The 14,272-nt window shown below is 44.5% G+C and overlaps 1 protein-coding gene across 1 annotated transcript in view; it reads left to right on the top strand.

Annotated features, from left to right (window-relative positions):
- The first annotated feature begins 11,787 nt into the window (after nt 1-11,787).
- Nucleotides 11,788-14,272, top strand: part of TSEN15 (tRNA splicing endonuclease subunit 15) — a 71,796-nt gene continuing 69,311 nt past the window's right edge. Inside the window, exon 1 of the mRNA XM_075832254.1 lies at nt 11,788-11,867. Coding sequence (XP_075688369.1) covers nt 11,790-11,867 — 78 coding nt within the window. The 5' untranslated portion in view covers nt 11,788-11,789. The remainder of the gene's footprint in view (nt 11,868-14,272) is intronic.

The following is a 14,272-nucleotide window of genomic DNA, read 5'->3' as shown; positions in this document are numbered from 1 at the left end:
CTGAAAGTCCCCCAAGTTCTCCATGACTAACCTCTGACTTCCGGCGTCTGCGCTGCTCAATAAAAATGAAAGGAGCGCTGGTCACGCATGCGCACAAGCGCGACCGGCGCTCCATTCATTTCTACGGAGCTGCCGACACAGACACCGGAAGTCCGAGGTTTGTGATGGAGAACTTCAGGGGACTTTCAGTCCCCCGTTCTCCCTATCAATGCCAGCGATCACACATGTATCCCCTATCCTGTGGATAGGGGGATACATGTCTTTTGTTTAATGGCAGAGCGGGGAGATACCTCCCTGCTATGCCGTAGTGTTCAGTGGCGTCGCGCTGTAGCAGCCATAGCGGCTGCTAGCGGAGCCTGCGGCCATGGTGGGGGCCCGTACCGGCGGGCGACACGGGCCCCCTCATGCCGCGGGCCCCGTAGCAGTCGCTACGGCTGCTACGGCGGTAGTTACACCACTGCCTTACACATACAAGTTACTGATGCAAAATACTGACCTGAATACTGCTGTGAGGATGTGTGACATGTTGCCTGACCACAGTGGCCCTTGTGCAGTCCATAATGGTGTAAACATGGCGGCCAGTATGGACGACGCATCATCACACTAAAATGTAAACAGAGAACCAGTGGGGGACCTGGAGAGCGGGAATGACAGGCAATCATAATGGTAACGTTTTGTAATTTTACATACCTATGTAAAAATAATTAAAATTGGAGTGAGGCCCCATGCACACGACCGTGCCCGCAATCACGGCCCACGATTGCGGGAACGGCCGGTCGCCGACTGCCACCCGCATTTTCGGGCCGTGCTCCCATACAAAGTATGGGAGCACAGCCCGCAAAATGCAAAAGAACGGACATCTTCCATAATTTAGGGAACATTTCTACGGCACGGAGACCCATCTGTAGCGCTACGGAAAGGTGTCCGCGTTCAATGAAAGTGAATGGGTCCATTTTTATGCACCGCAATTGCGGTCTGCAAAAACAGAGGTTGTTTACGGTCGTGTGCATGGGGCCTAACCCTGTAATCACGGTATTTCTTCAACTTTCTAATACACTTTGTATTTCAATTCCTTACCATTTTCTAGTTTTCTACTTGCTGTCAGTGAACAGAAACATTCTTATTTGCATACTAAAAACCCAATGCTGTTCAGAACTGAGAGTTTGGTACTTTGTATACAGCTTACACAATTATCTGTGAGGTAAAACATGAGCAGTAGGACAAATCCCTCTCTTGTACCTATCATGTTATATAATATATCAGTGCAGGTACAATGTATCAGATTGTCCTTTTTATAATATTTGAACATTTTCAATAATTGTATTTAGCACACAAAGGATTGTCTAAAGCAGTGGTTAGGAGCAGCTGTCAAATACCTCGTATTCCGGTTACATGCACATGCGCACTGCCGCTCCATTCATTCTTTATGGGAGCGCCGGAGATAGCCGAGTGCAGTGTTTCGGCTTTGCCATAATGAATAGGGGGTAAGTTGTTGTAATTTGCTAAATCGTGCGGCCATAAAGGGTGTATTAATTCATGGCCACACGATTTTGCAGATAAAGGGATGGTTTATCCGCGTTAGCATGCGGCCACTAACAGGCTGTTTGACAGCCGCACCGAACATGGTGCTGGCGCGGTTGTAAGCCGCGTTGCAACCGTGTCAGGGCCGCTCCGTGTGGCCCTACCCTTAGACAAAGAAATAATAATTTAAAAAAAATTCTAAACAGATCATCCCAAATCTGTTCTTGTTTTTGTCAAAATAAATATGGAGGAAACAGTCCACAGGAATATAAAACATACATAGACACATAAATATACACATTACACAACTTTTGGAGATGGAAAAAGATACCACAGTGCCCCTATAAGGCTTGGTTCACTTCTGCGTCTGGGTTCCATTCGTGGGTTCCGTCAGACCTTTCCGTCAGTGGGACACACGAACGGATACCATAGCAGTCGACTGCGCTATTGATTCAGTCAAAAAAACGGAAACCTTACGGAACGGAGACAAGCGAAAATCAATTAATCAAATAATGAATCAATTAATCAAATAATGCTAATGGAAAGCTATGGTTTCCGTTTGGTTTCCGTTCGTGGGTTCCCCTGACGAAACAGGTATGACGGAACCCACGAACGGCCCCGACGCAGATGTGGACAAAGCCTAATAGAGTCGAAAACACAGTAGATCTGTTCTTTATGAATGGCATGCACTTGCATCACCTGGGCTGCCAGTTGGGCATCACTGGTTTAGACTGCATACAAGTGTAGCAAACCCTCAGCTGCGAGGAGTATTAGGCTGGATTCACACGAGCACATTACGTCCGTAATGGATGGAACGTATTTCGGCCGCAAGTCCCGGACCGAACACACTGCAGGGAGCCGGGCTCCTAGCATCATAGTTATGTACGACGCTAGGAGTCCCTGCCTCTCCGTGGAACTACTGTCCCGTACTGAAAACATGATTACAGTACGGGACAATTGTCCCGCAGCGAGGCAGGGACTCCTAGCATCGTACATAAGTATAAGTACATAAGAACTTTTTCCACAACATATGTATGGGATTTAACTCTTTTCTGCATTTTCACATACATGTAAGTCATGGGAAGGGTCACCTTCCCGCGTTATGATGTGCCTCTATGTGGTGGTGCATGTACGTGCACTATTTGTAGCTGTACGTTATTGGGGATATCATGAAGGTTTGAGACTACATCAGTGGGGGTTCCATCTATCTTGGGTAATGTGTGTACATTATTTTTTTTACCTTTGTGTGGTATGTTTTTATGGATGTATTTATGATTAATAAAGCTTTGTTATATATTCATTGGCTGGCATTTGTGTTTTCTTTTATAGGTGTTTTTGTACTCTAGTTGTACACGGATCAGCGCAACGTTGTATATAATGTAGATTAATACTAGACTTATATCATTTGTTGGTGTCGTTTTTTTTTATTGTGCAAACGTAGCAAAACATAAAAAACCTCCACATATTTGGTATCGCAGGAATCGTAACCACCCATAGAATAAAGTTAACGTATTATTTATGCTGCATAGTGTACAGGGTAAATTTAAAAATGTGGAAAACAATGCTGGTATAGCTGTTTTTTTCAATTCCCTCCCCCCAAAAAAGTTAATCAATATACTACATGCACTCAAAAGCGGTGGCATTGAAAAATACAATTCATCCTGCAAAAAACAAGCCCTATATCGATGGAAAAATAAAAAAGTTATGTCTTGGAATTCGAAGATGAAAAAATGAAAAGAGAATGATTGGTCATTAAGGCCTTATTCACATGGCCGTTTTCAGAACAATTAAGTTCTATGGGTGTATTCACACGGCGGTTTTTTTAATGGCCCGTGAATAATGACCATCAAAAAATAGGACATGTCCTATTTTTGGCCGTTTTCATGGCCAGACGTCCACCATAGAAGTCAATGGATCTGTTTTTAACGGCTGTCAATACATGTAACAACCGTTAAAACCTGATCTGTGACTTGGGGATTTGCAAGGGGTTCTGTAATCGCACCGCCTTCGCAGATCCCGTGAAGACGAGAGACCACACGTGGAGACGGAGCTACATCGGTGAGTGTCATCGCACCGCCTTCGCAGATCCCGTGAAGACGAGAGGCCTTACCTGAGGAAGACAGCGCTGCATCGGTGAGTATGTAGGGCATTCATGTCGGGTCGTGTGGCATCATCTACATCGGGGCTGTGTGGCATCATATACAGGGGGCCTGTGTGGCAGTATCTACATCGGGGCTGTGTGGCATCATATACAAGAGGGCTGTGTGTCATCTACAGGGGGGCTGTCTGGCATCATCTACAGTGAGGCTGTGTACAGGGGGGCTGTGTGGCATCATATACAGGAGGGCTGTGTGGCATATACAGGGAGGTGCATGGCATATACAGGGGGGCTGTGTGGCATCATATACAGGGAAGTGTGTGGCATCATATACAGAGGCTGTGTGGCATAATTTACAGGTGGCTGTGTGGCATCATCTACATCGGGGCTGTTTGGCATCATATACAGTAGGGCTGTGTGTCATCTACAAGGGGCTGTGTGGCATCATTTACAGTGAGGCTGTTTTGCATCTACAGGGGGCTATGTGGCATCATCTACAGTGAGGCTGTGTGGCGTCATATACAGGGAGGTGTTTGGCATCATATACAGGGGGGCTATGTGGCATAATTTACAGAGAAGTGTGTGGCATCATATACAGGGAGGCTGTGTGGCATCATATACAGCGGGCTGTGTGGCATCATCTACAGGAGGGCTGTGTGGCATCATATACAGGGAGGCGTGTGGCATCATATAGAGGGAGATATGTGGCATCATATAGAGGGAGATATGTGGCATCATATACAGGGAGGTGTGTGGCATCATATACAGGGAGGCTGTAAAAAGTGTCTAGTTGAACATGTGACCTTCCTTTGGGTGTTTTCAGGGGGTTGGGACAAAAATAGCCTGACCAATGAAATTCATCCGTTTTTTTAACGACCATGAAAAACTGATGCAAAACGGATGTCGAACGGCCATTAAAAACGGACAGACAGATTGGAAATGGATGAAAATGTAGAGACACACTGATGCAAAACGGCCATTAAAAAACGTATACAGGGAGGTGTTTGGCATCATATACAGGGGGGCTGTGTGGCATCATATACAGAGAGGCTGTGTGGCATTATATACAGGGGGCTGTGTGGCATCATCTACAGGAGGGCTGTGTGGCGTCATCTACAGGGAGGCTGTGTGGCATCACCTAAAGGGAGGCTGTGTGGCATCATATACAGGGGGTCTGTGTGGCATCATATACAGGGAAGTGTGTGTCATCATATACAGGGAGATGTGTGGCATTATATATAGGAGGGCTGTGTGGCATATACAGGGGGGCTGTGTAGCATCATATACAGGGAGGTGTGTGGCATCATGTACAGGGAGGTGTGTGGCATCATATACAGCGAGGTGTGTGGCATCATATACAGGGAGGTGTGTGGCATCATCTACAGGGAGGTGTGTGGCATCATATACAGGGAGGCTGTAAATAGTGTCTAGTTGAACATGTGACCTTCCTTTGGGTGTTTTCAGGGGGTTGGGACAAAAAAAGCCTGACCAATGAAATTCATCCGTTTTTTTAACGACCATGAAAAACTGATGCAAAACGGATGTCAAACGACCATTAAAAACAAACAGACGGATTGGAAATGGATGAAAATTTAGGGACACACTGATGAAAAACGACCATGAAAAACTGACAGTTGATGTGAATATATCCTAAGGGCCTGTTCACATCACCGTTCATTTCCGTTCTGGGGTTCCGTCGGAGGTTTCAGTCGGGTGAACCCCGCAACGGAAAGTGAAAGTGAAAGCACAGCTTCCGTTTCAGTCACCATTGATCTCAATATAAACATCGCTAATGGTTTCCGTTCGTCACCATTCCGGCAGGTTTCCGGATTTTCCGACGGAGTCAATAGCGGACAGCCTGGACGTGATGTTTATTCAAAATCCTGACCAGTTCTGAATCTTTTCATGAGATTCCAGCAAGGCAAACGTAATCTCGTTTGAAATGACTGGTTACATCGTAATCTCGCGAGATTACGTTTGCCTTGCTGTAAATCTCACAGAGACGCTACAGACATGCCAGGATTCTGAATACACATCACGTCCAGGCTGGTAGTGATCTATATTCATTGTCAGGACACTGCAGTAATGTTAGTGTTTGTGTATGTAGCTGCACATAACGATATAACTATATCGCTAGTGCAGTGTAAATGAATGGAGAGAAGTGTATGACGCTGATTGGTCACTGATTGGTCAGCGTCATACACTCCTCTGTACAACGCCCACTTGGTCTAAAGTAAAACACGCCCACTTGGGCATTAAGAAACTCATTAGCATAAAGCTAAAAATCGCTCATAAAGTGGTTTAAAATAGATAGTTTTTCTAAATAAAAAGCATTACTGTCACCTACAACCTACATTATAGCGCCGATCTCCTTATGTAGGAGATAGGGCACTTATAATCTGGTGTCAGAGCCTCTTTAAGTCTTCCAGCCAAAATGGAAATCAGCCAGCAACTAAATCAGAACAAGAACAAATGAATATAAGCTTCCGCTGCAGTCTAAAGTGACCGAGACTGCCCAGGAGACGGGAAGAGTATTTATTTAACGAGGAGGCACATTAGGGACACAGCTAAAAGGGTCTGATGTACCACCTGACCTCCTGATACATCCCACCATTAGATTTGTTCTTATTACCCCCCACCCCACTTTGTCACTCCCTTCGTCACCGCTTTCACTACCCAATGCCTGTCAATAGTGAAACAAAAGTCAGTTGAGGAAGAAGTATTTCCTATCTTAATATAAATAATACAAAATATTAAGCATTGTATTTCTGGAACACGTATGCCCCAGGTATAAAGTTAAGGCAAGGACACATAGTGACATCATTACATTTTTATCCCTGCACGCATATGCTGTGCTCCTGATTTACCTGTGGTTAACCTCAAGGGACCTGGGGAAGAGGAGTATGAAGGAAAGGTGTTAGTACTGAAAATATCTGCAGCACTAGGAAAACGTTCATTTAAACATAAGACCAGGAAATGATTTGGGTGATTCAGACTAAGTCTAATTGTGTCTTTTGTTCTTTCTTAAGAGCTTGCAGTTTAGACACACGTCACAGTATGAGGCCCCATGCACACGACCGTAAAAAAAATTAGTAATTGCAGACCGCAATACGGTCCGCAATTATGGACCCACCCGGTTCTATTGGGCGTGGACACCTTTAAGTATCCATAGAAAGGGTGTTCGTGCTGTAATAATAATAATAATAATCTTTATTTATATAGCGCCAACATATTACGCAGCACTTTACAATGTAGAGGGAACATGAAAACAATATCAGACATTACATAGTGACAAAGTTCATTTACAATTCAAACCTGGGGAGTGAGGACCCTGCTCGCAAGAGCTTACAATCTATGAGGACATAAGGGAGACACAAAGTGTAATAGTGTTTATTCTGTACAATGGTCCGGCCATTTTTATACACATGCGGTGGTAACATAAAGCTGCATGAGCCGGTCACCAGCCAGTATCCGTGTATGACGGACATGAAGAGAAGGAGTGTGAGGGAATCTTATTCTGATGACTAATCTAACTGGAGGGCCATGAAAAGGAGTCAGATTAGGGAATTTTATAGGCCTGTCTAAATAGATGTGTTTTCAGGGCACGTTTAAAACTGTGGATATTGGGAATTAATCTGATTGTCTGGGGTAGCACATTCCAGAGGACGGGTGCAGCACGAGAGAAATCCTGGAGACGGTAGTGGGAGGTTCGGATTATGGAGGATTTTAATCTAAGGTCGTTGGCAGAACGTAGAGCCCGAGTAGGGTGGTAGACAGAGATGAGGGAGGAGATGTAAGGAGGTGCAGCACTGTGGAGAGCTTTCTGGGTGAGAGTAATAAGTTTGAATTTTATTCGGAAGGGGATGGGCAACCAGTGCAGTGACTGGCACAGATTAGAGGCGTTGGTGTAGCGGTTGGTCATAAAGATGAGCCTGGCTGCTGCATTGAGGATAGATTGGAGAGGGGAGAGTTTAGTGAGGGGAAGACCGACTAGTAATGAGTTACAGTAGTCAAGACGAGAGTGAATCAGAGCAACAATGAGAGTTTTGGCAGTTTCCTCCGTAAGAAAAGAGCGGATTCTGGAGATGTTTTTTAGGTGAAAATGACAGGAGCGTGAAAGTGATTGTATGTGAGGAGTAAAGGAAAGATCTGAGTCAAAAATAACCCCGAGACAGCGGGCGTGCTGCTTAGGAGTTATGATAGTGCCACACACAGAGATAGAGACATCAGGTTTAGGGAGGTTAGTAGATGGTTGGAACACAAGGAGCTCAGTTTTAGAAAGATTCAGTTTCAGATAGAGAGAGGACATGATGTTAGAGACAGCGGACAGACAATCACTGGTGTTCTGTATTAGAGCAGGGGTGATGTCACGGGAAGAGGTATATAATTGGGTGTCATCAGCGTAGAGATGGTACTGGAAGCCAAATCTGCTGATGGTTTGTCCAATAGGAGCTGTGTAGAGAGAAAAGAGGAGTGGACCTAGGACTGATCCCTGAGGAACCCCAATATCAAGGGGAAGAGGAGAAGAAGTGGAACCAGCAAATGACACACTGAATGAGCGGTCAGAGAGATAGGAGGAAAACCAAGAGAGAGCCGCGTCCTTGAGGCCAATAGAGTGGAGCATGTTAAGTAGGAGTTTGTGGTCTACAGTGTCAAAGGCTGCAGAGAGATCCAAAAGAATCAGGAGAGAGGATTTACCGTCCGATTTAGCCGCCAAGAGATCATTTGAGACTTTAGTAAGGGCAGTTTCTGTGGAGTGTAGAGTGCGGAAACCAGATTGTAAGGGGTCAAGAATGGAGTTAGCAGAGAGATAGCGGACAAGGCGAGAGTAGACCAAGCGTTCCAGGAGTTTGGAGATGAAGGGCAGATTAGAGACTGGTCGGTAGTTGGCAGCGCTGGATGGGTCAAGTGTTGGTTTTTTCAATAATGGGTTTATAATGGCATGTTTAAAAGCGGAGGGAAAGATACCAGAGGAAAGAGAGAGGTTAAATATTTTAGTGAGGTGACTAGTGACAGCTGGGGAGAGGAACTGGAGGAGGTGTGAGGGGACAGGATCACTAGGGCAGGTAGTAGGACGAGAAGAAGAGAGGAGTCTCGAGACTTCTTCTTCAGTTATTGGGTCAAATGCTGAGAGTGAAGAAGAGGGAGTGTGGGGGGGAAGGGGATCGATGTTACTAGGGGACTGGGAGAGAATATCATGCCGGATGTTGTCAATTTTAACTTTAAAATAATTGGCCAGGTCTTCAGCACTGAGATCTGTGATTGGTGTCTGCACTTTAGGACTAAGGAGGGAGTGAAAAGTATCAAAGAGGCGTTTTGGATTATTAGATAGTGTGGAGATGAGAGAAGTGAAGTAGACTTGTTTGGCGCGGTGAAGGGCAGAGTTGTAAGTTTTGAGCATAAATTTGTAATGGAGGAAATCTGCATCCAAATGCGATTTTCTCCACAGTCGTTCGGCACATCTCAAGCACCGCTGAAGAAAGCGGGATTGAGGCGTGTGCCAGGGTTGTCGTCGTCTTTGTCGGGTGGTTCGGAGTGTAGTGGGGGCTGCTTCATCCAATGCATTTTTGAGAGTGTTGTTATAAAGTTTGGCAGCCAGATTGGGACAGGAGAGGGAAGAGATAGGGGACAATGAGGACTGTAGACTGTCTATGAATTTCACAGTGTTAATGGCATGTAGATTTCTGTATGTCTGATACGTAGGGATGACCTGAGGAGGCAGAGAATATTTGATAGTAAAGCAGAGAAGATTGTGGTCAGAAAGTGGGAGAGGAGAGTTAATAAAGTCAGAAACGGAGCAGAGCCGGAAGAAGACCAGGTCAAGTGAATGCCCGTCTTCATGTGTAGGAGAGTTAGTAAGTTGTGACAGACCGAGGGACGAGGTTAAAGATAGAAACTGGGAGGCAGATGAGGAGATTGGGTTATCAATGGGGATGTTGAAGTCACCCATGATGAGAGTGGGTGTTTCAGAGGATAGAAATTGTGGAAGCCAGGCAGCAAAATGGTCCAGGAATTGGCGGGGTGAGCCCGGTGGGCGGTAGACAACTGCCACTCGGAGGGGAAAAGGGTGAAAGAGTCTGAGGGTGTGGACTTCAAAAGAGGGAAATGTGAGTGAGGGGACCGGGGGAATGACCTGGAAAGTGCAGTGTGGGGAAAGAAGTATACCTACTCCTCCACCCTGCCTGTTCTCAGGTCTGGGGGCATGAGAGAACTGGAGACCACCATAAGATAGAGCAGCAGGGGAAGCAGTCTCAGACAGGTGTAGCCATGTTTCTGTAAGAGCCAGAAGGTTGAGAGAGTTAGAAAGGAATAAGTCATGAATAAAGGTGAGTTTGTTGCACACGGACCGAGAGTTCCAGAGAGCACAGTTAAAAGAGACAGGAGAAGACCTACAAGGAATGGCAAGAAGATTTGCAGGGTTTCTATGTGTGGCAGGTAAGTGGTTGAGCTTGGCAGAAGAAAAGGGAGGGCCAGGGTTGGGAGAGATGTCCCCTGCAGCTAATAGCAGGAGAATTGAGAGTGACAGCAGATGGTTCTGTGATTTATGAGCGCGTTTTTTATGTTGGGCAGTGGGATGAGATGGGTTAAGTTGACTGAGGAAAGTGAATAGTGAATGGGAGCTGTACATGGGTGAGGCCAGGATAGAAGGACTGATGCGGACTGTGTTTGGGCAAGTCTTAAATGGGCGATAGGATTGAAAACCAAGAGCAGCTATAATGATGAGAGCGGTGGCAAACATGTTTGTTTACAGATAGTTAGAAATCTAATATTGAGAGCGTGGGCTAGTTTGTCTGGTTTGGTAATGCAGCTTACCTGTCACTGATCCTGTGCAACTGCCATGTATAACTGCCAGGACACTTTGACAGTATGACACTTAGACAGAGATGACTTCTGCCGTCGTGCTCCCCTGCACGAGTGCCTTCCCCATATGCTACATCTAAATTTATAGGGGAGTAGATGCTCAGATCTAGGCCTAATTAAGCTCGTTCAGCTATTAATCAAATCAACTAGACACATGAGGTGAAAAGCTATGCAGAGATAAACAAACAAACTAGCAGGTCTGGATGATCATAAAACTTAACGACGATCAAACACTTTGACAAAACTTTGAGATAACATTAGACTATATAGCAAGACAGGAAAGCAGAGTACCATAAAATAAAAGTTTCAGCTTTTTGAAATGCAGCTACAGCAGGGATGAGGTTCATGCAGGAATGAAATGGATTATATACCTGTATGAAGAGAAGAGAGATGGATGTTAGATCTGTGCCATGTATAACTGCCAGGACACTTTGACAGTATGACACTTAGACAGAGATGACTTCTGCCGTCGTGCGACGGGAATTATGGAGCATGTCCTACTTTTCGTTTTTTACGGGCCGTGCTCCCATACTTTGTATGGGAGCACGGCACGAAAATGTGGCCCGTGGACGTCGGCGGACGGCCGTGTCCGCAATCGCGGGCCGTGATAATGGGCACGGCCGTGTGCATGAGGCCTGAGGATGTACAGTAGCATTATATATTTTCATTATAGAGTGGAGCTTTTAAATGCATATATACAGTACTTTATTCTACGAGAAAACAACTGCACGCCATGAAAGATGAAATATAGACATGGGTGGTCTTGTTAAAATAAAGAGACAAAGACATTTCTTCATAACGTTCTTCTGTTTAGCATTTACTCCTGGCATCAAAAATCACCAAAACTGCAGTAGCGTTGTAAGGTCTGTGAGAAGAAAGAGGAAAGGAATAGGTGAGCAGCAATGGTTATGAGTATAGACTTTTACCAGCCCATTCTATAGATAACTGTTTCACCAATAGATCACCATCTAGACTGGAGAATACGTGTGTGCAAAAGAGTCATAAAAGAAAACTAAAGCAGTGGGTCTGCACTACAGATATTCCCCCCCCCCAAAAAAAAAAAACTATCATATAGGAAGAACCTGCAGCACCTTCTGTAGTCAACGATACAAAGGAGAAGGCATGCAAAAGAAAGCACCAAATATAAAGGGCTGGTACATTATTCAGCTGAAGTGGTATTCCAACCACAAACATTTATGACATGTACTTGTTTCATCAGTGGGGGACCGCTTATAGAGCACTACTGCCATATTTCATACAGAAATTAAAGCTGTTAAAAAAAAACCTTCCTTCTGACACAGAGAACAGGATGCTGTCACTTCACAGTAACACTATTCTCTCTTTCCAGCATGTCAGTGAAGGGGAACAGCGAAGAATCAGAAAGCAGGTGCGTTAATACTGCGGCATGGCACTCATAGGAGCACTGTGGCTGGCACTTATGATGGCAACTTGGCCTAGTAATCATTGGGCAATGGTATCTGGAACTCATAGAGTGGCACTATGGCTGGGATGCATGAGGCACTGTGGTATAAGAAGGTTATGGGGCATTGCGGTTGAGACACTATGTTTGGCGTTGAAGCTCTTTAACTGGCACTGTTATGGTGTACTAGGGATGTCACTGTTATGGGAAACTGTCTCGCACGGTAATTTAGAACTGTGACTAAAACACCCTGGAAGAACTGTGGCTGACACTATGGGCCTCTCACACCTGGCTCCAAGTATATAAAGTGCTGCAAACTTAAACTGGAGCATCTGCCCACAGCAGCCATTCCAATTCCAAGTGAAGATCTGGTTGTTAGCTGCAATTATTCCACTTTTTTCTGCACTAGTTTTGATACAGAATGCCCTCTGACAACAGCTCTCCCCATGTGGTGCCTATGATCCAAAACTGATCTAGGCCTAACCCTATTGTGCTCGTTTAATGTGTGTGATAAAATGATATTAATGTTTTATAATTCTGTGGTCGCTAGCGTTATATTTTATGGTGCTGTCTGTTGGGGAGGTAACATTAGAGAAGCTGAAAAGAATAAATTGAATAAGGTGATCAAAAAGGGAAAAGCGATCATGGTTAGTGAGGTGCCGTTATTTGAGGAGGTATTAAATAAAAGGTTATTAAGGAAGATTAGTGCAATTAAATTAGAGGAATTGCATCCGTTGCATAGCATTGTAATCGATAAACAAAGCTGTTTTAGTGATCGATTGCTACAATTTCGATGTAGGAAAGAACGATTTTATGCCAAAAGCTATTGCACTTTATAATATGTTTTTGTAGTGTGTGATGATGCTTTTTAATATATATTTTATTATATGTTGTCGATGTATGTTGTATTGTTTTTGTATAATATGTACTGTAAATGGGAGTTCCAACTGTAAACCAATTTCCCTTTGGGGATAAATAAAAGTATCTATCTATCTATTGGAAAGATATGAGGGTTGTTAAGTGACTGCATACAGGAGAATATGACAGAAAGTAACATACCGTAAGTGATAGTCAGCACGGTTTTGTGAAAAATGAAAGATATCAAATAAATCAAATTTTTTTTTCTTTTCTTCTGAGGAGGCAAGTAAAAGTATAGAAAAGAAGGGCAGATTTAGATATGTTTTTGAAAAGTGTGTGACATTGTCCCTCATGTAAATAAGGTCTATATAGTTTGTAATTGGATTGAAGACTGGCTGATGGATCGTATCACCGGTTATAAGGGATGTACCCAGAGGCGGGATCTGGTCGGTTCGCCCCAGTTCTCCTGAAGTGGTTGTTAAAGGAACAGTGTCATCACAAATTATTTTTTTTATATGTTAAAGATGTTAGTGCTTTATTAAAAACGTTTATATTCATTTGTGTGTTTGTGTTTTACTTTTTCTTATTTTTACACTTTTTCTTCCCTATGGGGGCTGCCATTTTTTGTTCCATTTCTGTGTGTGTCGATTAACGACACATACAGACATGGAATACGGCAGCCACAGTCCCATAGGGACTGCGAACGGCTCCCGTCCCATTGACTGCAGTGTACGGCGTCTGTGTGGGAACTGCGCATGCGCCGCTCCCACACAGTCCTATTCGAAATTGGCGCCGTCCGGCGCCATTTTCCTGTGGACCGGAAGTCGCGGCCGGACAGTAATATTACTACTTCCGGTCGCGGCTTCCGGATTTGTGCACTTGCACCAGCGGCAGCAAACGGAGCGGACGGGCCGGAGGGAGCCGCGGCGGCAGGAGCAGGTAAGAGATTTCAATGTATGTTTGTGTTTTTGTGTGTTTACTACTGTATGTAAACCTACTACACTGTGGGTTAGCTCAAAAAATGGCGACACACAGTGTAGGAGGTTACACCGTTCAAACCCCTCGTTTATCCCGGCACTAGCCAGGATAAAGGAGGGGGGGATGCCGAGAGCTCACTAGAGCGAGGGCTTTTAACCCAATGTTGCAATGCTGCAATTTTGGGAACAGCTCCATCTAGTGACCAAAAATGGGTAGTATTATAAATTAGAAATAATTTATAATATTTCCTGGCTCGTGCAAAAAAAAAAAAAAAAATGTGAACAATGTTTAATCACCCACACACTAAATGTTTAATTTTTAAAAAAAAAACATGTTTTTCTGGCAACACATTCCCTTTAAAATTACATGTAATATTTTTTCTTCTTTTACATTGGGCAGTGTTGGGGGCACTATCTACAGGGGACTCTACAGGGGGCACTGTCTACCTGGGTCTCTATAGGGGACACTATCTACAGGGTATATAGAAAATAAAAGAGCAGGAAAAGAGCAGTATAGTATCGGGCATCGGCGACAGG

This window comes from Rhinoderma darwinii, chromosome 7 (assembly GCF_050947455.1).
Source record: "Rhinoderma darwinii isolate aRhiDar2 chromosome 7, aRhiDar2.hap1, whole genome shotgun sequence".
Lineage (NCBI taxonomy): Eukaryota > Metazoa > Chordata > Amphibia > Anura > Rhinodermatidae > Rhinoderma > Rhinoderma darwinii.
This window is presented reverse-complemented; position numbering and strand designations above follow the sequence as displayed.